At 43.9% G+C, this 24,331-nt stretch overlaps 1 protein-coding gene across 1 annotated transcript in view; it reads right to left on the bottom strand.

Moving 5' to 3' along the window:
• LOC147685162 (uncharacterized) overlaps positions 1-24,080 on the bottom strand; it is a 164,809-nt gene extending 140,729 nt beyond the window's left edge. The window contains exon 1 of the mRNA XM_086939765.1: positions 24,020-24,080. Within this exon, the coding sequence (XP_086795891.1) occupies positions 24,020-24,080 (61 nt within the window). The remainder of the gene's footprint in view (positions 1-24,019) is intronic.
• Positions 24,081-24,331: the final 251 nt, after the last annotated feature.

Here is a 24,331-nt window from a genome sequence, read left to right as displayed (position 1 = left end):
TGTGTGTTTACAATTGTTTGCTATTCACAAAGGTAATTTACTGGTTGGATCGTTACAACTGCGGAATACCTGCACCTACAAATATAGTACTGCCCTATCTTTTTATGGGCAGAGACTCCTCAGTCATTGGGAAACTACCTGGAAAATATCTTTGTGAGTTGCATACAATGGTAAAGTTACAAGAAAGTATACATTTACATTTATTATTTATTTATTTATTATTATTTTATTTTATTTTATTTCTTATATAGCACAGGATTCGACCCCCGAAGGGGCATCTCCGTGCTTGCGCATAAGTACAGATGTTGGACTGATAATCAAATAATTGAACTGCCAGTAGATTATAGGGTGGAGTATAGATGGGTCTTAAGGACCTTCCTGAAGGATTGGAAATTCAAGTTAGTCTTTAGGGCAAATGGAAGTGAGTTCCAGAGCATGGGGCCTTTATAAGAGAGGGCACGTCCTCCCTGTCTTGCTCTCTTGATCCTAGGGACCTGGAGCAGTTGCTGATTACTTGAACGCAAGGAGCGTCCAGGACTGTAGGGAGTGAACTTGTCCGTTAAGTATTTGGGGCCTGTACCAAAGAGACATTTATGTATAGTACAGCAGATTTTATATTTAACCAATTGCCGAACAGGCAGCCATTGAAGGTTAATCAAGAGCGGGCGGGAGGGAGCCCTGGGCGGAGCATTAAGCACTAGCCTTGCCGCGGTGTTCTGGACCACTTGCAGACGGTTGAGTTGTTCCTCATTAGCAGAGATGAACAAGCCATTACAATAGTCCAATCTACTGACCACCAACGTCTGGACCAGAGTCTTACGATGATTGTCCGGCAAGAATGGAAAAACACGTTGCAAAAGTCAGATGGTATGGAAGCATAGACCAGCGACTTGATTGGCATGTTCTTTAAGTACCAGTGCCTGATCCAGACGTACACCAAGATTTTTAACGGTCTGTTTTGGACTTGGCACTGGCCCAATATCTAGAGGCCACCATTCTGGGGACCACAAGAGCGGGGCGTCTCCGAATAACATCACCTCTGTTTTGCCTACGTTTCATTGAAGGCAATTTGTAGCCATCCAGTTTTAAACCGCCCTCATACCATCCACAAAAGATTTCCTTATTGCTGGAGTGAGGGGCTGGAAAGGAAACAGGAGTTGGGTGTCGTCAGCATAAGACACCGGGGTGAACCCATATTCTCTCACAATGCCAGCCAAGGGGGCCACATACACGTTAAATAGTGTGGGGCTTAGACATGAGCCTTGTGGCACTCCCTTGGTGAGCTCCCAAAAGATGGAATGAAGGGAGCCCAGTCTGACACCTTGTGAGCGGCCTGTGAGAAAGCTCTCTACCCAGGACAGTGCCACACCTCCAATGCCCATCTCCCGCAAGCGGCCGAGAAGGATCTCATGTGACACCGTGTCGAAGGCAGCGGACAAATCTAACAGCACCAGAATCATCGAGCCCCCTCCATCTAGTGTCATCCGGATCATATCGGTCACTGAGAGGAGGGCATATTCGGTGCTGTGATTAGGTTTGAACCCTGATTGCGAGGGATCCAGACCTCCCGCTGCCTCGATGTATTTTGACAAACAGGTGTTTACATGCTTTTCGACCATCCTGCTAAAGTATGGCAAGAGGGAGATGGGTCGGAGGTTGGAAAGATCCGTCCATGGGTGTGCCGTGTTCTTACATATTGGGTTCACCACCGCTCTCTTCCACTCCGTAGGTACCCGCCCTTCCTTGAGCGAAAGATTTAATACAAATTTGACCTCAGGTCCAATCAAAGTACTCAAGGGGGCGATCATTTTGGCGGGTAAAAAATCATCCGGAGACCCAGATTTTATATGACTGATAAGTTTCGAAAAATCAGTATCATTAATTAATGGGAAGGTGGTAAATGAATGGTCCCCAGATATGGATGATTTAGGTGGATCGAGAGAACTGTTCATGATACTGGAGGCTGTCATGATTTTATCATAGATCGTATTTATTTTGTTCTCAAAAAACAGAGAGATGTCGTCACAGAGAGGCTGGGAAAACTCTTTCGAATTTTCACAGGCCATTGGTTTGACAAAGGTCTGTAGTATTTTGTAAAGTTCTTTAGAGGAATTACCTGCTTCCTCAAGTTGCTGGATAAGACTGTTTTTCCTCGCCAGCCTAATGTTTTTATAGTAATTTGATTGGGCCTCTTGATGTGCCTTTTTATTCTCCTCAGTTCGGATTTTCCTCTATTTCTTCTCTATCTTTCTACATCCCTGTTTCTCTACTCTAAGTGCCTCAGTATACCATATTTCGCGCTTAGAGGTGGGGTGTTGTTTATGTAGTTTTAGCGGTGCTAGGATATCTACTGCTTTTGTAAGGGAATCAATGAGTTTGGAGAGAGCCGATTCCACACTATCTATCTCAGTGAAGATTGGTCTCTTCCATACTCTCTCTAGCTCTTCTACTGTTATCTTATGCCATTGTCGTCGCCAAATTGGTGGGAGCGGTGGCTTATGGGAGGATTTGGATACACCCAGTAAGGATAATTCCACTAAGTAGTGGTCAGACCAACTTATTTGGGTAGCAGGGTAACATCGTATATTGGGACAGTTGGAAAAAGGTATGTCCAATGTGTGACCTCCTATGTGTGTAGGGCCCTTGTTATACATTTCAAGGCCCAGAGTAGAAAGATCGGCTAAAAATGTTAAGATTTCTGGGTGCGAAGGGGTATCGACATGAATATTAAAATCACTCAAGAGAATAAAATTTTCTTTCTCTTTAAAATACGGTGCCAGTACTTCCACGAGAGATAGGGTAAAGTCTGACATAGGTCCTGGAGGGCGGTACACTAGGGCTCCTTTTTTGCATCAGAGCTTATTTTAAAAATCATAATCTCCGTTGAAGGACAATGGAATTGCTCCAGTATATCAACCTTGAAATCTTCCTTATGTAGAATGGCTAATCCACCCCCAATTTTATTAGGGCGATCAAAATGTAAAAACGTATAGCCCAACGGAACCCCTAACGTTATTGCGGGAACAGTATGAGGTTTCATCCAGGATTCAGTTAAAAAGCAAATATCAGGCTGTAGGGAAAACACAAGGTCCCATACTTCCAATTGGTGGTTTGGCAAAGAACGCACATTCAGAAAAAAAACTCTTCAGACCACATTCTAACAAAGGATTTAGTGGCTTATCCCTAACAATTGGTACAGTGTGGGATGCCTGAAACTGACAATTTATGCAAGAAAACGGACCCTCTGGACATGGCCAAGAGTCTCTATTGCATCCTTTAAGAGGGGCGGTGCATAATTGTGTTAAAAAGTTACGAGAATACCTTATTCTAGGTGTCCTTGTAGTAGAGAAGGACCTTCGAGGAGCAGCGCCCATGGCCCCTGGCCCCGTCCTGTTGCGGACGGGCGCAGGCGGGCTACTCTTTGGCTCCTCTTAGGCGATCCCTTAGGCGTTGCCCTGCGCGCGACCGCTGCGCACTCAGAGTGGTGGGATGGCTTTATGCCCCTCGCATTTGGGGAAACTAGAGCGCTAACGCTCACGGGGCGGAAGTGTGTCTGGCTCTTGCCTGTCCGCCCTCCGCTCTACGGTGGTAATCACTGAGTCGGAACGAGGCGCGCAGGCTAGCAATTGAGCACAGAGTCCCTGAGAATCTAATTGCGAGTGAGTGATGAAATTAGATTTACATTATAATGTTGCAAAAAATTATTAACTTTTAAAAAGCGCCCTTTTAAAATTCACACAACAATTATATCGATTCAAACAGTCTCAAACAGTCTTCTTTGCAGCAGCGCTAGTTGGTATCACAAGCGGGAGGGGGAGACTCTGCCACCGTCTTTACCTTTACGGCAGGCGCCCGCTGCTCCTTCCTGCCTTTATGCCCCTCGCATTTGGGGAAACTAGAGTGCTAACCGCTCACGGGGCGGAAATGTGACTGGCTCTTGCCTGTCCGCCCTCCGCTCTAGGGAGCTAATCACCGAGTCGGAACGAGGCGTGCAGGCTAGCAATTGAGCACAGAGTCCCTGAGAATCTAATTGCGAGTGAGTGATGAAATTAGATTTACATTATAATGTTGCAAAAAATGATTAACTTTTAAAAAGCGCCCGTTTAAAATTCGCACAACAATTATATCGATTCAAACAGTCTCAAACAGTCTTCTTTGCAGCAGCGCTAGTTGGTATCACAAGCGGGAGGGGGAGACTCTGCCAGCGTCTTTACCTTTACCGCATGCGTCCGCTGCTCCTTCCTGCCTTTATGCCCCTCGCATTTGGGGAAACTAGAGCGCTAACCGCTCACGGGGCGGAAGTGTGTCTGGCTCTTGCCTGTCCGCCCTCCGCTCTACGGTGCTAATCACCGAGTCGGAACGAGGCATGCAGGCTAGCAATTGAGCACAGAGTCCCTTAGAATGTAATTGCGAGTGAGTGATGAAATTAGATTTACATTATAATGTTGCAAAAAATGATTAACTTTTAAAAAGCGCCCGTTTAAAATTCGCACAACAATTATATCGATTCAAACAGTCTCAAACAGTCTTCTTTGCAGCAGCGCTAGTTGGTATCACAAGCGGGAGGGGGAGACTCTGCCACCGTCTTTACCTTTACCTTTATTTGTGAAACAGGCCCTCAGTTTTAAGAATCCAAGGCATTGCCATGTACTGCCTTTACAAATGTTACTTTATGTAATGAAATCTATATTGTGTGGGTGTTTCAGAGGACCTGTGAGCACTCTACTTGGTTTTTTTGGCATCACCTGGGAGTACACAAATAAGAGATATATTCTTGTGCTCTCGAAGGAGGGATCACACAGAAGGATACAAAGTTCCCCGGGGAGAGTACTACAGTGTGGAGAAGGAAGTAGACGTGCAGGGTTGAGGAACTAGGTAGGTTCCCTTGTCGGAACTAGAGAGCCTCACACACCCAGAGCATTAGGTGTGAAACACACCCTGACTGTAGGATGTCCAGTATCATTATCGGCTCACTGCTCCTGGTCAGACCGGCACTGCAATGTCTGACGGAGTACCCAAAGGCACTCTTTCGGCTGAGTTATTTTGTTCCTTGCCGATGTTCTGTGTGAGTAAAAAAGAAGTGTAGTCGGTGCAAAGTGAGTGAATATTAAAAAGGGTAAGCAGTCCACAAAGGGTTTATTGACGTGGCTGATTCCCTGATTAAAAGGGGTGGGAGGGGAGCTAGAAACTGTGGAGGTATACAGCAAACTAACTCAACCCCCTGGTGTGGTCAACATGTTTCTCGCCAACTGGCGATTCGTCAGGACCTAAACAAAGTACTACACAAGAAGACAAGTGATATTGTGCTCATTCAGGAAGTAAAAAGCAAATACAACCTCACTAGGTCGGTGACAAAGAGGGCCAAGGGGTCCTGCTCTAATTAAGCGACCCTATGGGAGAGCAACACGGGCCTCGCAGCGTCCTCCCGTGAGGCCAGCGCTGTCTAGTGGGCATACCTGTATCCAAACGCTGGGACGGCGGAGACACCTACCCCTCACGCTCGCTGCACCTGGTCAGGAGGGATCCCATCAGCAACTTGTGGTTTTGGTCGAATCTACTCATGTACTTTAAGAAATGGAGATGAAAGTAGGACCAATAATTGTCCAAACATCAAAAGTGTCTCTTCCCTGCTACAGTCATTAATGGCCAAAAAGTGATGCGCACTGCTGTAAAAGACCACTTTTTACACATAGGGTTCTTTGCACCAAATACGTATTAAGGACATAATAAATAGCCAATTCAAACAAAAGAGGTAACTATGACATCCCATGCACTCAGGGAACAGTGAATGCGGCCTTTTTCCTAACTATAAGGACAGGGTGAGAAAAAATGCACCTGAGCAGGCTGTCTTAGATTAAAACGTAGGTAATCTTATCATATCCATTTGGAGACCAAAACATAGATACTTCCTGTACAGGTAAATACAACAACCCATTGGGTCCTGGCTCATCCCAGGAATCACAACTTTGCCATAGCTTCCGAGATTGCAACCTTCTTTCTCATGGTTGTCTCATGGAGTGTGGACCACGGTAGACGATAAAAAGACAAACCAAATTCATCAGTGGGCTCTAATAGCAGATCTCTCAGAAGTGTATCTGTCCTGCACTTTTCCAAGGACACAGACATTCCTCGTCAATACACTCAACCAAATACATGTGTTAATATGAAATCGTACACCACTTCTGTCAATGAGACAATGGAGCAAAGTATAGCATAGTTTCAACTTGGTTGCTTGACATCACATCTGTAATTATCTCAGATTTAAAGTGATTGCTGGATTTTGGAGATGAAAGTTAACTCATTTTCCAGGTACAGGGTCATTTTATCTAGAGCTTAGTATGAAGAAGACCATTCCAATTTAATTGAACTTCTTCAAATGTTTTTGAAGTAAATGGATTAACTTGAGTTTCAAGACACAACATACCTGATTTAGATCAAAGTGTTTGCAAAGACTCTAAAAGATGTGAGTGTTGGTTGGCTTTTACTGGTTCTAACAGAAATGCTGCATATTTTGAAGACAAGAAGTTAGGGTTCATGCAATGGCTTGACCTGTCTGACATGCATTGGCTGGGTGATCATTTTAATTGTGTTTTGCAAGTTTGAGTCAAACATCTAGTCCAAATTTAGTAAGATTTGTGAATGTTGGCTCTACACAAAGCGGCATGAACTATAGCACTGATCAACTTTCTTGTGCAAAATATTTTGGAACCTAAATTCTACAAAACATCAGAGCTAAATTGCCATGCAACTTGTAGCATGAATCCCTTCATTATTGATGCAAAAAGTCAGTGTTTAAATGTGGTAACTGTGAAACTACCTATAAAAGTCACTGCAAAGTTAAACCTATCAAAGTGATGCAAAGTAGTGCGATCTAGCATTGCATGCAATATTAACACCAAATACAAACAGAAACAAACAATGTGCAAAGGCTGGGCGAATTTGCATGAGTTTCCACATGTAACTACAGTGAAATGTCTCATTAATCTTTGGGCCGTCACACTTGTGTGAAGCCGAATTGTACTGGATGGTCTGTCTCAAGCAGGGTTGTTGTCAACCCCGCCCCCAAGCTTTAGCAGGTACAGCTGGGCTGGGGTTGTTTATGGGCCTCTTCTCTCAGCATCTCGGCAGACAAATGCTCATAATTGACGTAAAAAGGGTGAGACGCTTAATGAGAGGACTTTGCTTCCACTGGCTTGGGCAGGGTCGGTCCTAGAACTTTTGGGGCCCCGGACGAAAGTGAAGATGTGAGGCCCCTCTAATTTGCATGTAAAATCCAGACGTGGCCAGCATGATTCGCGTGTAGGAGGTCTCGTGGGGGTTAATTTAAAAATAAAATTAATTTACCTTCTCAGGTCTCGCATCATCTCTGCTCCTGACCTGCTCTCCTTCTTTCCTGCCTCTGACAGGAACAGGAAGCAGGCAGCCTCCCTCCCCTAAGCCAATCACAATGTGGCAATGGCAGCATTGTGATTGGTCAGGACGCCGACCAGCCAGGCGCCTATAGGGAGGCCGTTTTCTCCATGTGGTGTCTACATGCAGAAAAGCCAGAATGCGCATGAGTGGTTATGTAGGCCCCTGGAGGTCCGACCAAACAGTCGGTGCCCTTAGCAGTGGGAAAGGCACTCCTTCCCTGCCTTAAAGCAGAGCCCCCACACCCCCACCTAAACATTTCTGCTTTCTCGCAGTGCAAGAAGAAGAAACATAAAATGGTAGTTTTAGCATTTTGTGTTTCTGCTTCTCGCACTGCGAGAAAGCAGTGGGGCGACGCTCCTCCGCCCTAGTGGAGGAGCCGGCCTTGGTAACATCACAAGAAGTGACATCACAGAAAATGACATTGCAGGACTATTGATCTAATTTGGCATCCCTGAAGAGACCTTACGAGGATATCAGTAACATGGACAAAAAGATAAATATACATATGAAATAGGTCCATATATTTTAAAACTGTATTAAATTGATTACATTTGTCACATTGGATGGAAAAGCTAGGTGCAGGTCTCACAAAGATGTGTATTATTTACTCCTCGTTAACTGATTGTTTCCAGATGAGTGCAGGTAATGAAGGGTGGGATCATTCAAAATATAAAATGACACAAGAGAAAACCTCTCACACCGTGGATATAATTGCAAATTTCAAAAGGCTCACTTATCTTTCTGTGCCCTTATTGTGCTACCTTAGGATGACATTAATACTTCGTAATTTGTTTTAACGTAAATCCTCTCACAAGTATCCCACAAACACATGCTAAGAGACGTAGGACAATCTTTTTTGTGTGTGGGCTCTTTACTAGAATTATGTTAAGTGTAAAAACACAACACATAGAGTAAAAAATTACAAGACACCATTGCAAACAAATAAAGATTGTACATAAATAAAAAAAGACTTCTAACAACCAAGAACACTACTAAATCATACATTGACTTGAAAGAATGCTTCAGATTTAAGGAGTTTTCAAATCAACATTTTTGATTTGATGTTAGAACTGTAGGAAGTAGAAAAGGCCACCTTTAGTGCTGGTGGAGCCCTGTGCGACAATGTTGGTGCCCCCCAATGACTCGCTCTGCCACAGAATCCTCCACTACCACCCTTTAACAGTGCCCCTCAAGTCTCCATAGCCACATTCTTGCTCAGATGCATTTAATTTGATTTAGAGTGCCACTGATACCAGTGCAGGGTGTCAGAGAACCTTATATCACACATCACACAGAGACAATCAATCATATGTGTAAATCACAATAGGTAATGTTACATGCAATGAAGGACTAGGAGTCACATGACAATCATACTAGTAGGCAGTATAGTTTGATAGTGATTGATCTGGAGAAACACAAACTCTGAATTTAGAACGTAATACCATGGTTTGGGGTTCGCTTTAATAACCTGAATTGATTTCCTTCCAAATGAACACCCTGGCCTATTTACATTATGTGGACTTGGTGATCTGCATGGTACATGTTCTTTGCAGCAGGCACATTAACCCTCTGCGCTACCTTTACACATGTCAATTCAATTCAATATAGCTTTATTCGATATTCAGTTAAGAAATCTTAAAAGCTTACAATAAAAATACATGATTTAAAAGTTATATGGGTTAAAAACAACAACGCTAAAAAAAGAAAATATATGTTATTGCACAATTCATGTAGGGGCGTATTCTGTTATATCCTTCCCCCCACGCAGTGCAATTTCGCTATCTATTGTTAGAAAGATATGTACAAATTTATATATAAGCATGTCAAGTGATTACATTTTTTTTGTTCAATTTATAAAAAAAAATTGTCAGTAACCACTGCGATTTTTTTTAAGACACGTGGACATTACATGGTGTTTCGGTATCTGATAATTGATTTTAAATAGGAAGATACTGTCTTAACAACCAGTTCGTTCTCAAGCTGTTTTAATTTGAGAAATGCTGCTCTGCAGCTCCGCAACCCCCAGGCTTTCAGTAATGGTTTTTAAGATTGTGTTCCTTGGGGTTTGATTAAACTTACAGAACAATATGCAGTGGATGTTAGATTGATATGAAGTATTGTTGCATGGGCATGTTACCTTGTCTCTCGTCCAATCATTTGGCTGTGGGAAGGTTATCAGTATAAAAAAGGTATCAGTACGCAGACGGGTTAACAACATGCGGGTATAGCAGCATGGCTCTAATAACAGGTAATGTTGAATCCCTGAACTAGTGGTGAGTAACAAGTTTTCTGAGACTGTGATCTTGGTCTTCTCCACAAGCCATCTTTTATTTTCTAGGTGTTCCATGGCCATATTTTTTAGTGTCTTTCTGGGCACTGTCTCTAGGCTTAGTATGTTATTCATAAGGCTACTTATAACGTTTTCAAATACTGATGGTGGAATATTGTTATAAAAGTTTATTATTACCATATTTTTTATATCGCCCCAGGTAACTAATAGGATCTGGTAATGCTCTGTTGAGAGACATTTAGCAGCTGTAAGCCCTCCCGCGGTTGAAACATATATGCACAGTCCCCCCCTGTTTCTGCCATGTGGGCTAGCAAGGGCTGATGTATGGAAGGTTTGATACCCAGTAATGTGTATTTCTCTAGTAGTCCAGATTTCCTGTAGACATAGTACACTATAACCAGTTATTAAATCATGCCATGAGGGGTTGTTTATTTGATCTGAAAGCCCTGCAACATTCCAGCTTAGGATCTTTCTACTGGATGTGATCACATCTAGTGGTGCCTTTGCAGTGTTTTCAATTACATCATCTTTTGTTCCCTCAATAGATAATGACTGGTGTGCTTTGGGTTTTAGCTGTATAGGGTTAACTGGTGAAATCTTATTTTGCTCGTCCTTGTCAATTTTAACCGATTTGTCTTTTTCATCCTGTCTTATCTTAGCATTTTCCTCGTTGTGGTTTCCTGTACTCTGATGTCCATTTAATTCTACTTGTGATGGGCTTTTTATTTTAAATAGTTTTTCCTCCCTCCTACTCTTCTCTTGTCAATCCAGACCTTCCATACCGGATAGGACTTCATATTGATTGAATAGCAGTATACCCCCGTTTGGAATATGTCATGCCTGTTGATTTCTACCCTGATGGTATAGGTCAAGAGTCTGGGGTCCATTGTAATTTGATGTAATGGGATCAGGCCGTGGTCTTAGAAGTAAAAACTCTTTGTAATAGTAATTGAGTTGGTCATCAGGTGTAAATACCCCAGGGGAAGAAGAGTTGTATTGCACTCCCATTAGGACGAGGGGGGAACGTTTGCAAGTGTGTTCCGTGGCCAACCTGTGGATCTAAAATGTATAATTACACAGTCCCTGTCGAAGCTCTTCTTAAGGGGACCCACCCATCCTACCCTTTGGGTTAATAATATCTGATGTGCCCCTTCCATGGGGAAGCCACAATTTTTAGACAGCCAGTACAGGATTTTGTTTTTAAGTATTTTGTGTGTTTCTGGTTGGTCAACCCTTAGTTTTGGTACATTTACAAGGAACGCCACGTAGGCACCGCATTCAGGTGGCAGGTTGATAAATGCCGGAACCTTGTTTGTGGTTAAGGGTAGGGAATCTGGGTGGAGTGTCTTAGGCACCCCTGTGGGTGCTGTCTTTTCTTTTATATTCTTGTCTAGGATGACGGCAAGAGTTGATGTTTTTCTACTAGGGATGGGGTTGGCTTTAGATGTATCCCTAATTTCTGTGATTTCTTTTTGCAGTCTCTCTGTAGTTGGCATACTCACTTTTGAGGCTGTTTGGAGACTTCCAGTTTCTCTAATGTTGTCCGCCCTATTTTGCCCCTATTTTCTTGCCTTCTTAGTTTGTCTCTCTGTGCTTCTATGGTTATTTTTTCCATATTGCCACTTAATTTTAGCACCGCCCTGGCTAAGTTATCGACTTTTTCATGGAGGGGCCTAATCAATTCAGTGAGCTAGTCGTATATGGCTTCCAGATCTAATGTAGTATGATCAGGTGGGGTTTTTTTTTTAGATCTCGTTATGACTGTGTTACCCTTTACAGCAATTTTTTTGTCCTTTTTTGCTAACTGGTTTCCATGCCCTTGTGTTTTCTTTTTTACGGCATTGGTTCTATTTGTGGGAGTCGGTGGGATATATAGGGAGATATCCACTGCCGATAACCTGGGAGTGGTGGAAATGCGAGAATCAATAGTATCAATGGTAATGGAGTCCTCCATTAATCCTATGTCAGGGGTGTCTTCATTGGGGGGGCTAAGATCTATACTCAGGTTAATCTGATCGCCTGACTTAGTACTTGACCCCATAGAAATGCGCCTTTCAGTGCGATCGATTTCTTCAGCGATGGCGCTTACTGCTTTTACTAAATAGGTATCTATGGTGTTACATGCATTTTCTGTAAGTGGTTTAACTCGTCTCCATGCCATGTTGTATTCCTTTTAGTTGCGGTATTCGAATGTCACTAATAACACAAAAAACAGGGCCTAATCGTAGTCTCTCTGTGCAAAATGCTAACGAAAAAAGTTAAAAAAAATGGGCGTAAACAGCAGAGAAGAGGTTTAAGCGGAGAAGGGGGCTCTAAAGTGCTGTGTGCAGTGCAATGACCAAGCTAAGAGCCAGAAACTGTGATCCAATTTAACGTGCAGTGGGCAAAGTAATACAGGTCAGAAGGAGTGAATACTATTAAAATTGTCCCCAGCTGGCATTGGTCCACAAGATATGTCTAACCACTACTAATTAGTGTTTTTTGCATTAGTATAGTAGTAGTATAGATGTCCCTGTCAGAAAGCCTAAATGCTCTCTATGCAAAATGCAAATGTCAAGTTCCTTTTTTGAAAACAACAACAGAAAAATTAAAAGGTTTGAACAAAGGAGGGGACTTTAAGGTGCGACATGCAGTGCAAAATCCAAACTGTAAACCAAAGTCTGTGGGCCAATTGTGCGGGCCGGTGTCCCCTGGTAGCAGTGGTCCACACAATGTCTCTGGCAGCTACTGGTAGGTAATTTAACGTCAATATAAAAAACAGTACCTGTAAGGGAGTCCCAGAAGTGCTGAATGAACTAAAAAGGGAGGGCCCTGCCCTATCTCTTCCTGTCAATGACGGGCAGAGACAGGCCTGCCCTTGGCACGGACTTCACCCGGGCGCTGCCCGCGCGCGTCCCGCGTTGCGTGGGGTGGGAGCACTAATGAGGGAAATCCCGGGCAGACGTTGGCGTCACCTCTCAGGGCTGCCCGGGGTGCTGGGAAATGTAGTCCTTTCCTTCTTGATGGCTGTTCCCCTCACGGCGGTGATGCTGGAAAGTCACGGGCCGTTTCCGGGGCTGAGGAGAGCTCACGCCATTTCCCTCACGGCCGGTAAGTGGTGGTGCCCCCAGTCAAGTCAAAACTTCCACTTGACAAAACTACAGGTCTCTCTAGGAAGAACATTATTCACTGGAGTCATCATGACATTTGTATTGTTGCCAAAAATTGCTGGAGGCCAGGAAGGATGCAGCAAGTGCTTTTAGAAACATAATATACTCGCAAACATGACACCCCCACTCGAAGTCAGCGCTCAATGCTATCTCATTGGTCGCACCGCCCTAGAGCCTTCATGCTCAAGGGTCCTGTGACCTCAATGACAGAGTCACTGTTGCTCTAGGGTGTCCTGCTTCGTAGGCCTGCCCAAAAGAATCGAGGGGTTGGCGTGTACAGGCCTTCAAGGTTAACCCACAATAGGGGTTGGCGTGTACAGGCCTTCAAGGTTAACCCACACTTGCCACAGCTATGGTCCACCTGCTGGTGCTCAGACACCATGATTCTAAGGTCTTTCGGGCCTTCTAAGGTCAAGCATGGACATGTGCTCTCTCAGGAGAGTGGTCTGGTGGACTGGTCATGAAGGCTAAACCTGGTTCCCTGTTTCCAATTTCGGAAGCTCTGACCAAAGTGCTACATCCTCTCCCCCAGTGAACACCATACTGCCCCATCGAGAGAAACTCCCACTGCTTTCAACTATGATATAATTGTGCCCACTATAAACACCTGGATGCAACTCAATTCAAATTAGGCACTAGATGAGCAATATGTTCCCTAAAGAAAAAGTGACAGCATTCTGGAAACAGCAAACACTCACGGGCATGTAAGATTATAGTACAAGCATGTAAAATGTGAGCAGGAACAACATGGTTACCTTAACGCTTTTGCACTTAATATTCAGAAATCGGTGAGTGCTTTTACTTGAAAAGATAAGGCCATGACTACAGGGCCGAAGGGACCAGTTTCAATGTCCATTGCTTATATCCTTACAAAATTAAGCAATATGGTTTAAAAAGACCACATTCTTGAATACAGAGCTGCAGTATGCATTTTGTTTTCCATTCCGCCCATCAAGCAGGTATTACAGTACATCCAGGCATGGTGCACTTCCCCACCCGGGAAAAACAATGCTGTTCACAGAAAGACAAGAAAACAAAAGTAGTGCTACACTGGCAAACTCTGTAAAGTGGCACTAATGTGTTTTGGGTGTGAATAAAATCAATCTGGCCACTTTTCAACCCACTCTGTCTTGCTTTAGTTATTTTTCACATTTTAAACCTTTTATTTCTCGCCATCCCAAGGCTGCACTTTGGAAGAGAAAAATGTCAGAAAAATGACGACCTTTCCAGCAAAACTGTTTTTATTTTTTGGATTCATTTCACAAGGGAACAAATAAAGGAAAGGAAATAGGGACTACTGCCTACAAGGCCCAGAGAAGGGGCCACCACACCTGGACCTTGCAGCTTGCTGTAGTGCTTAGAGGCCCAGGGAAAGGGGGCCCCCTCCCCTGAGCCTTCGATGCAACGGGAAGGGGCCCTCACACCTGGACCTTGCAACTTGCTATAGTGCTTAGAGGCCCAGGGAAAGGGCCCCCCCTGCCCTGGGCCTTCGATGTATAAGTTAACAAAAGCCAGTTGATCTGGCTACTCCATCCTCCCCTCACCCACCTCCCCTTACTTGTGTCCCGCTGGTCCTGGAAACAAAGGGGGCGTCTGTCATCTAGTACCAAAATGCAGAGAGGGATTGGTCGGTACTTAACAGAGATGCTGCCCCAGCCCTGACACTGTGAGCCATAATTGCTGGTCTTGCTGCCATGCCTTTCCAACTCTGTGTGTCCCTTCCCTGCACCCCTGCAAACCCAGGAATGCCAACACGCCCTGACCAGCAAGGTAGACTCGAGACTCTCGCAGGTGGATAGTGATTGTGTGGGGAGGGGGCCCTGGAGGAGCAGGTGGGCAATCTGTGAAAGTGTTGCATTTCACAGTGAAGCGTCTTTCAGCTGAGCGTGAGGCCCTGAGCAGCTGCCCACACTGCCCATGCCTAGCGCCGGCCCAGGGACTATCTACCCCAGCAGCCTATGTGCATTCCAGCTTGGCCCAGGAAGAAGGGCCATTAATCACATCACACTTATGAACACACTCTAGGCCCCGCAGCACCGGACACACCGTGGCCATGCCAGTGTGAAGTCTGGGCATCTAATTCCTCTTTATGCGGGTACATCAAACGTGTGGTGGGTGCAATTAATAAGGAATTCAAGCAAGTTGAGCGCCACCTATCAGTTACAACTGCTGCCTGTCTGTGATAATTTCACTTCCTGAGGCAGATGCCCTGGCTGTCTGTGTCACTGCATCAGTGACTGTCTAGTGGGATACAACTGCGTTATTGCCACCAGTCAGGGCCCACTTATTGACCCTCGGCAGTTTGCTGGTGTGGATAGTACTTCTGGACACAAAACAGGCCCTACAGCTAAATGGAAAAAAGACACCAGGGGGCAAGCTATGCCCCTTCTATCACAATCGTCAACTCGTTGTTATGACACTACCCCAGCAAGTCTACTGCGTTCATTGCTTCGGAGCTGTTCAAGTGGAATTTATTGGACTGTGTGAAGGATTTGCTGAATCTTTGCTTCCTTCTATTTTTGTTCGTTTGAGGGTAATGCAAAATAATTTGTGCAGTATTATGTCGTCTCCCTCCCCCAACACTATTGCCGCTCAACTTCTTCACACCTCACGGTTTCTTTATAATCGGGGCAAGCAATGAAAGCAGCAGGGACCTACCTTTCTGTTGTCCAGGTCCACCACCTTCCACAGGAGCAGGGTCACCTCTTTCTCATCGCACCCTAGCCTGCTGCCACGTCCACCTGCCATGCCACAGAAGACCACCACCAGTTAGTAGAGTAGTAGGGAGGAGGACAGGCCACCATCAGGTGACAGATTCACGCTTCAGCCCCAGCTATGACACAGCTGTTTGCTGGATAACATTGTGAGGCGCTGTGCTATTTCAAAATATTCCCCTTGTTGCAGCTCATTCATCCATTCAACTGGGGATCGCGTTGTGTAGCATTCTCCACATCTCCACCCCTGTCACATTAATGGTGCACCTGCCCACCGCCTCCAATAAAAGACAAGGGGCATATTATCAAGGGGCTTTATCTCCGCGTTTTTGGCTTTAAAAGCCAAGAAAACGGAGATAAAAGTATCAACAGCTAGTAGGAGATAGCGACCATCTTGGGCCCCGCTTTGCATGTCAATGATATTTATCACTAATGACATGCAAAGTGGGCGTGCCAAGATGTTAGCGACTGGAAACAGTCGCTAACATCGCTATCTCCAAAAGCTAACACCTGCCCTGAGCAGTTCTTAGCCATGTTATCCAATGGGAGGTGGATAACATGGCTAAGAGCATTAGCTCGGTAATGCAGGCATATCGCTGACTTTTCAGTGATATTCATGCATTGCAGCCGATTTTTATCGCATTTGCGATAAACATTGGTAATACCAAGGTTTATCTGCGATAAAAATCGCCGCAGGTCGGCGATAAATTTTTGTCTCTAACCAAGCAATAGCGATAATTATCGCTATTGCTTGGTAATATGCCCCTAGAAACATAGTCTAGCACAGCTCGCTCCACAGAAGGACTAGTGTGTTTCCTGACTCCCACTTAATAAAAATGAACTCTTTTCTGCAGCAGGCACAGTTGCCGCTTCCTTTTCCAAAAATAAAGACAACTTCATTAACAGATCTAAAGCGTCTGAAAAGAAGGTCCCCATTGAGCATTGCATTTAGGAGAATGACATGCCTAACTGAGGTTGTAAAGTCATACAACTTTTGCATAACATTACAATTTAAACATATGCGACAGCAGGTAGAAATGATAGTGATATGGTAATTAAGGCAAGCTAAGATCAAGTTTCTGCTGAAAAAGAAGTGAATTAATCCGATTCTGGCTGCAAATCCTAAAGTGCTTGACATTAAACACATGCTAGCGTGCCGGAGCAGCAGGTAGCCTTGGCAGGATTCACTGTGGTATTCTCAAGTGTTCACTGGGTACACAGTGATGTAACTCAGCGAGGGGGCTTCAGGCAGTGGGTGAAGGAGAGGCAGAAAATATCCATTAGAGCAGAAGGGGTCCACAGCTGGAATCATGCCGCTTCCCTCTCCCTTGTTATTAATGACAGGTATATTACCTGGGCTTACTAACAAGCTCTGCATTCCATATTTGTTCACTGCATGATGCATAATAAGGGGCAGATTTATGTTAACTGGCGCATCCCCAGGGATGCGCCAGTTAACGTGCACCACAGTGCGCCACAGCTCCGCCACCCATGGTGCGCCGCATTTATAATGAAGGACTCTTTGAACGCCTTCGGCTGCCGCCCGGATTCAATCCTGATTGCGCATCGGCTTCGTGTGGTAGATTAATTCCCGCCCCACTTGACAACGAATCCCCGACTCCGTCTCCACATAGCCGTTCACTTTGGCAATCGGCGTGCAGCCCATACAAAGAATGTGAACTTTGTTACTTCCCAACAGCGCACCGCTGGGCGGGCGCCCTGTGTTTTGACACCCTTACAACTCCATCCAGATTACCTGTCCTGCTTTACAGTTTTTCTCCAACCCTGCAATTTATTGTGCACGAGGTGCAGTGGAGATCATGCCCAGTCCCTGTCCTGAGGAGAACCTTGAATTATTTTGGTTCGAAACGCGTTGACCCCCAGCCTGTGACAAGAAAAGAGGGTGCAGCTAGGGATCAACTTATCCCACTGGTGTGTGCCCTTTCGTGCAACCATACTGAACATTTAGTCACAGGTTCTGTGAGACAGGCAGGCAGTTGTTTTCCACCCCTAAATCCGCCTGTCCACTGGTATTTTAGTTAAAGGACTGGTCTTGTTTTTTCCTTTCATGCTTTATGTTTTCTAATTACAATTGATTTGGATTGTATGTATTGTATTCTAAGTTGCACTTTGGTGTCATGTAAATGTCTGAATATTTAGTATTCATGTCTGTATATTGTGTATTCATGGTGCACACAATTGTTTGTTTTTGCCTTTGACTTGACTGTTTTTGACAGTGTTTTCTCTTTTGATGTCATGTTTTTATGATCTTTGAAACTTGATTTTGAACCAAAATAAATGTTTTGCTAAACAAATGGCCTGGTCACGCAGCACTCATGGGCTGTGTGGGTTCTAATTCGAAATCAAAGTACTCTGGCTAGCCACTGTTTTTCTGTTTCGCATTTATAATGCGGCGCACCATGGTGCAAAAACGGCACAGATGCGTGACGCATCTGTGCCGGAAATGTGGCGCATTGCTGGAGTTGCGTCGCAAGCGCGACGCAGCTCCAGCAAGGCTCGGGGGTACACCATCTGCACAATGCTGCGTCAAGACCTACGCCTGCTTCAAGCAGGCGCAGGGTTTTGACGCAGCATTGCCCTGAAAGTGACTGAGTGAGATCTCATAGATTTCACTCAGCCTCTTTCAGGAGGCGTTCCTGCGCAGGAACGCCCCCTCCTGCGCAGGGACGCCTCCTTATGGCGCAGTGCTTTACAACGTGACGCATCTCCTAGATGCGTCACGTTGTAAATAGGGTGCATTGTTTGCGCTGCAGTTGCGTCAAATAAAGTGACGCAATTGCGGCGCAAAGAGGCGCAACGGCCTTATAAATCTGCCTCTAAGTGTCTAAAGACTGTAGACAGTAGCAGCTCCTCGAGGGAGTGCTGCGGGCGGTGGGGTGGGCGGGGGAGGGGCAGGGTGGGGGGTAGTAAACTCCGGCATAGGACCGAAGGGAGTTAAGTAAATAAATAAAACGAATTACATTGCACGCGCTGCAATGCCAAATGGCGATGCAGCGCACGCTATATAATTCGTTTTTTTTTTTTTACTTAACTTCCTTTGGTTGTATGCCAGCGTTTACTACACCCACCCTGCCCCTCCCCCGCCCGCCCCACAGCACTCCCTCGAGGAGCCGCTAGTGTCTAAACAGGCTCACATTCACGTCTAATGAAGGAGGTTGTATGGTTAAACAATAAACAATGCACACACTCTTTGTTCTGCCCGTATTTTTGTGTGGACGACGCGCTGGTAAACTCTACAACGAGGTAGTAGCAGAGTTTTTGACAAACTCTACGCTCCAAGCAGAGTGGCAAAAAACTCTGTGAACTCCCCCTGCGGAGTGGAGTTTACCACCAAGGCCTAGTGAATACTCTAAATGCAGCAAACATACAAAATGTGATGGAAGGAATGAAGCGGATTCCCAGACATGGGTCCCGTGGCCACTGCGTCACTGGAAGAAAATTGCATCTGACTGATGAGCCTCAATAAGGGCGAAACCTCTCTTTGGTTGCTTGTATTCCGGTTCAGGGCGGTCCAAGGCTGTCAAATCGGGCTGGATGGTTCCTACTGGGGCAGGGTCAAGACTAATTTGCATATGGCTGGGTCCACAGTGAGGTAGAATGGTGGGCAACATAACGATGGGTTGGAGTGGTACCCCTAACAATTGCAAATAGACTTTTTGCGCCTAATCACCTTTTGTGTGTTTGAGAAACTCTAAATGCAATCTCCTTACATCTACCGCAGTGCCTCACTTTGAACAAATAACGGGGCGAATTCAATATTTCAAATAGAAACCTTCGTTCCCTCAGCCTGAAACGCAGACACGTTGCCAATTTCCATAGCTAACCTGGTGGGAAATTGCTTCACATCTTCATTCATAATGTGCAGCAGTATTATTTTCTCTGTTGTAGTTTTTATTCTCATCTTCCCCTAAACGTTGGACTTTCTAACAGGTGAAAAATGCATTTATTAATTGTATATTTCAAATTTCAAATCGCGGGCTCTGCTAATGTGCATTCAAGCAGTGAAGTGAGATGGAAAAAAACTCAAATATATATAAGAACAATTTGATATGGATGCTCGAGCATATTTTCAAAGATAAAGCTTTTGTGCATCTGTAATTCAAGAGATTCTAACTGATAATATGTATCTGCTACTTTACTCTTTAATATGGTATACCCTAAGGCCATAGAGTCATTCATACCATCAACAAAGTGTAATAAAACAATGAAGCCATTAAACTCATCTGAAAAGGCAAAATTAAGTGAGCCTGAAGTGGAGAAATTGCAATATTTGGCAATTGCTATTTATCATTGTTAGTAGCATCTACATTCCTCGATAAATGCTAAACACGAGATTAAAGTCTTGGAAACAAATACATTTTCATTTATAATGTAAAATACCTAGAGGATTCATCGAGGTTACACTGCGCGATCAAATATTAAAGTAATATTCAAGAAAAAACGAAAAGGACCAAGGTTTAGCACAACCAAGGCAGGAGTGTAACAAATATTATTGCAGTGCTGCACACTTCCAGTGCCTGTCGTCCCAAGGCACAATTCCAGATCAAAAATACTGTTAACAAATGACGGAAGGTGCATTCATTAGAATATCTCAGAGACGATGCTTTAAGTCCAAATAGTTATCTTCATTATTGTGGTAATTATACCAGATAAAACAAACAGCCAACGCGTTTCGTTGCTATGGTGGAACTTCGTCAGGGCGTGAACTTTGCTGTATGAGTTCAATCAGAGAAATGGTAGGTGTATCAAAAATCGCGGGGGAGCATCATCAAGTATGGGCCATGCATATATACTTGCCCCAGATTCAATTCAATTAAGCGAGGAGTAAATAAATTGAGAGAAGGTGCGTATTTTCTTCTTGCCCCTTGATAGATAATTATTCCCAATATGCTGAAGAGATAAGTTTCAAAAAGTGCCAAGTTCGGTTCCTGCACGGTCATGAGGTCTTACAACCTAGTCGGTCTTCAGCGATACGAAGGGGCCCAGAGGATGCTTAGTTCACCTCTTAAGTGGCGGTATGGGCTCAGTCAACAACGCGCAGAGTCCCGGCATGCTAACAGTCTTTCCCTGTTAGCATGCTGGGACTCTGCGCAAGCATGTGATTTAGCATCATTTCTGATGTGGCATAACGCTCACCCAAAATGCAAATTTAATTTGTTAAAATCAATGTTGTTCTAATCTAAGAATTTATAAAAAGCACTGTCACCAAAAAGTGAATCCTGGTTCCCGTGGAGCATCTGGAAGTGAGTAGATCTGGAAGGTGGCAAAGAAGAAATGACTAGAATAGAAAACTTTCAAGCGGTTTTTGGAAGGCTGGTAGGTGTAGAGGGAGGGAACTCCAGGGTTTGGCAGCAAGATGGGAAACGGATGGGCAACCATTGCAAAAATTGATGAGAAGACGAGCAGAATAGTTAAGGGTGGCACTGGATGTTAGAAGACAATATTTTGAACATTTGCACTGAAGATAAACTATCAAATTAGTCAGTGTGTGTATGCAAAAATATAGTGATCAAATCAAAAGAGTTCCTCTGGGATGGGTTTGTCAGTTGATGACCTGTTGAAACATGTTTTAGAAAACAAAGGCAACAAGGACAAGGGATGCTATCCCTAGCTGTAAGATTGAGTGAGGTTCCGAACTACAGTATTCATGATCAATTGCAAAGTTTCCCATTTTTGTAAATTTGAGTACAAACATATTTGTCTGCACCACCATTTAAGTGCATTATATTTCCAGGAACCTTCAGCACAAACAAAGGGCCACAAGTACAAAAAAGTAGAATTGTGAATTCCTAATTGCAATTCTTACTGAATAGCAATTAGGAAATCACATTTCCTAATTTAAGAAAACTTCCATCTTTTAAATAGCGATTAATAGTGGGTCACAAATTGACCTTCCTCATGAATATTAATAAGGTAAATCGCAGTTTGCCTAACCATTATGAGTTACAGCCACCACAGGGATTGTGCCTGCTGGGGTCAGCAGACCATCTTGTCTGTGATTTCTTTTTAATAAGAGCAATCTTTTTTTTCTTTAAAGCGATGTGTTTAAAAAAACTGAAAATTAAGCTTTGAAGATTCATTTTTTAAGAGCAGGTAGTGGTCCATGGGACCACTTTCAGCTCTTAAAAATATTTTTTCCTCAAAGGGGATAGGGTCCCATTGGGACCCCTTCCAATTTGTGAATGGGTTAGCACCTCCTTCAAGGAGTTGGTAAAGTATGAATGTTTTGCAATAAGAAGTCGTAAAACAATAATCCATCCCGTTCAGGTTCGGTATTTGGAAGGGATGCCCAAAACACGCCCATCAAAATGGCACATTCATGTCATTTACAGCAGCCAAAGCAGTGGCAGTGTAATAGTAGTAATTTATATATTTCACCTCACAGAAAACAGTATGAGTTTTCTCTAGTTTTACCATTTGATGTCAAATAAACACACAACAGAATGGCATGAACTTTACTTTTTTTAATTACAAAATATGTGGTGATCACGGAGTCATTTATCACATTAGGACAAGTTGTAATAGTCTTCTGCTCAAATGAACAATGTATTTTCGGAATCTGATGCTATATTTCTCAATGGTTTTGTGTCCCACATATGTTTCAAAAGAGACGCAAGGGAGACACAAAACCAAAGTGAGATTTATCAAGCCAAGAAAGGCCAGCTTGGGTGGGCCTGAGTAGCTTGAAAAATCTGGAGTAACACAAGGCTGCGCAATTCGCTGCCTTTCGTTACTCTGCCCCAGGGAGGCGTTCCATGGGCGGGGCATGAATGTCCCCATACATCCAACCATGTATTTTGGAGCATTCCCAGATTTACCAACACTGGTAAACCTGGGAATGCGTCAAAATGCTACACCTTCCCAGACGAGGCACAACGAGAAGAAATGTCTCTATTTCTTCTCACTGTTTTCTCTTTCTAAGTGTGCTGTATTCTGCAGCACACTTAGAAAGAGGAAGATGCCTCTGAGAATTGTTGATCTGCAGGATGTCCCTTCCTGCACAAAAACAATCCTACCTACAACGCAGGCACCCTTGCACTCCGTTCGCGCTACGGAGCCAAAAGTGCACCTGCCATAGTAAAGGACAGGAATGCACCTTATAATGCTACATACTGAACATTCCTGCCCTTTCACACAGCACAGCAAGGTGGCTTGCTGTGATACATTTCTTGAAAGTTTGATAAATGTGGACCTTTAATTTTATGGAGGTGCAATGCATGTGTAATCCTTAGCCCCTTCCTTGCTGCCCACCGGCCATTGGCCGACGGCAGCACTACCTCCCCAGTGCTGCCGTCGGCCGATGGCCAACGTGGCCCTGCCCATTTTGCGGAAGTGCCGCACTGCGGGAAAATCGAGGCCGCAAGAAAGGGGTTAAGCAGAGGGCGAAAGACAACAACCTCATATTTCAGTTATTAGTTTCTAAGAAAGAGAATATCAGGACATATTGATTTCAAAGACCTTTGTTTTTCTTGCAACTATCCCATATGAATTAGTTTCAGCTTTCTTCCATACTAAAAGTAAATTCAGTAAAATATCTGGGTATCAGCCGCGGCCAGTGCAGGTAAGAGAGGTGGGGCGGTGGGGCCGGTTGAGGGGGATTTTGAGAATTGACAACATGGGAAAATTAAATAGATAATTAATGTTCCCTCTGCGTCGTCTGTCGAAACCCGCCAAACCCGGCCCACCGCTCTTATCTGCATGGGCCGCGGCTGATGGCTATAGATTGAATACAGGTATGTGTGAAGTGCTAGATATTGCTGACATTTGATTTAAAACTGACTTCACAGGAGGAACCCATTTAAATTGGTTAACATCGGCATATATACGAACTTGAAATCATTATTTTTAAGGTTATTTCAGATCTAATACAATGGATTCTAGAGAAAGTTACAGAAGTACCAGATATAAATATAGGTAGATGGGTATTAATAACGTTAACTATATAGTTTAAAGTTAAAGTGGACTGCCCTATATTGTTACTTGCGTTTAAATGCATTACTGTGTAGTTTTGAGTTCAACGCTGAAGAAATGAGACCGTAACTGCTACGTTGCTTTGGGTTGATTGAGAAAGTAGTAAAATCAATTTAAAGACAATTCAATTAAGCACTCAGAGTTGCAGCTCTGATTTACTAAAATGGTAATATTTTTGCCAGCTTTTACAGTACAACATATATCTAGTTTCCTTAAATCTAGTTACAATGAGAAACCTGAATAGGTTGAAACTGGACATACATTAAAGTCCCAATTGTTTATGTTAACAATAGCAAGGAGATGGCTCACTAGCAAATGCATTGCCCAATGCGTTGTGGTGAAAGTTAAATACAAGGAGGCTCTCTATCATACTTAGTAGCAGGCTAAGCTGCAACATTTTCAAACCTTGTATTAATCTTTCCTCAAAATATCCCACAAATGACCTGGGCAAGAGGGTATACCTTCCCTTTTAACCATCTGCAAACCGGCTCTGAAGAACTCAGAACCGATAGCAAAGCCCATGGCTAAGGAGGAGGTTCTCCTAGCTATTTGCAGCCCTAAAATACTAGAAACAGCAGCATTACATAGACTTTTCAAAAACCTTCACCCATCAACTAATGCTGCTTTACAGGAAACTGCTGAATGATTTCACAACATCAGAAAGTATCCGTTCAGTGGTGAAAGCCACAATGTCCCTCATTATTAAATCAAACAAAGAGGTATCACAATGCTGTTTATATAGTTGTGCATCAGTCTTCAAATTATACACAACA

Source organism: Lissotriton vulgaris, chromosome 10 (assembly GCF_964263255.1).
Source record: "Lissotriton vulgaris chromosome 10, aLisVul1.2, whole genome shotgun sequence".
NCBI lineage: Eukaryota > Metazoa > Chordata > Amphibia > Caudata > Salamandridae > Lissotriton > Lissotriton vulgaris.
The sequence above is the reverse complement of the archived record's forward strand: the minus strand, read 5'-3'. Positions and strand labels throughout refer to the sequence as shown.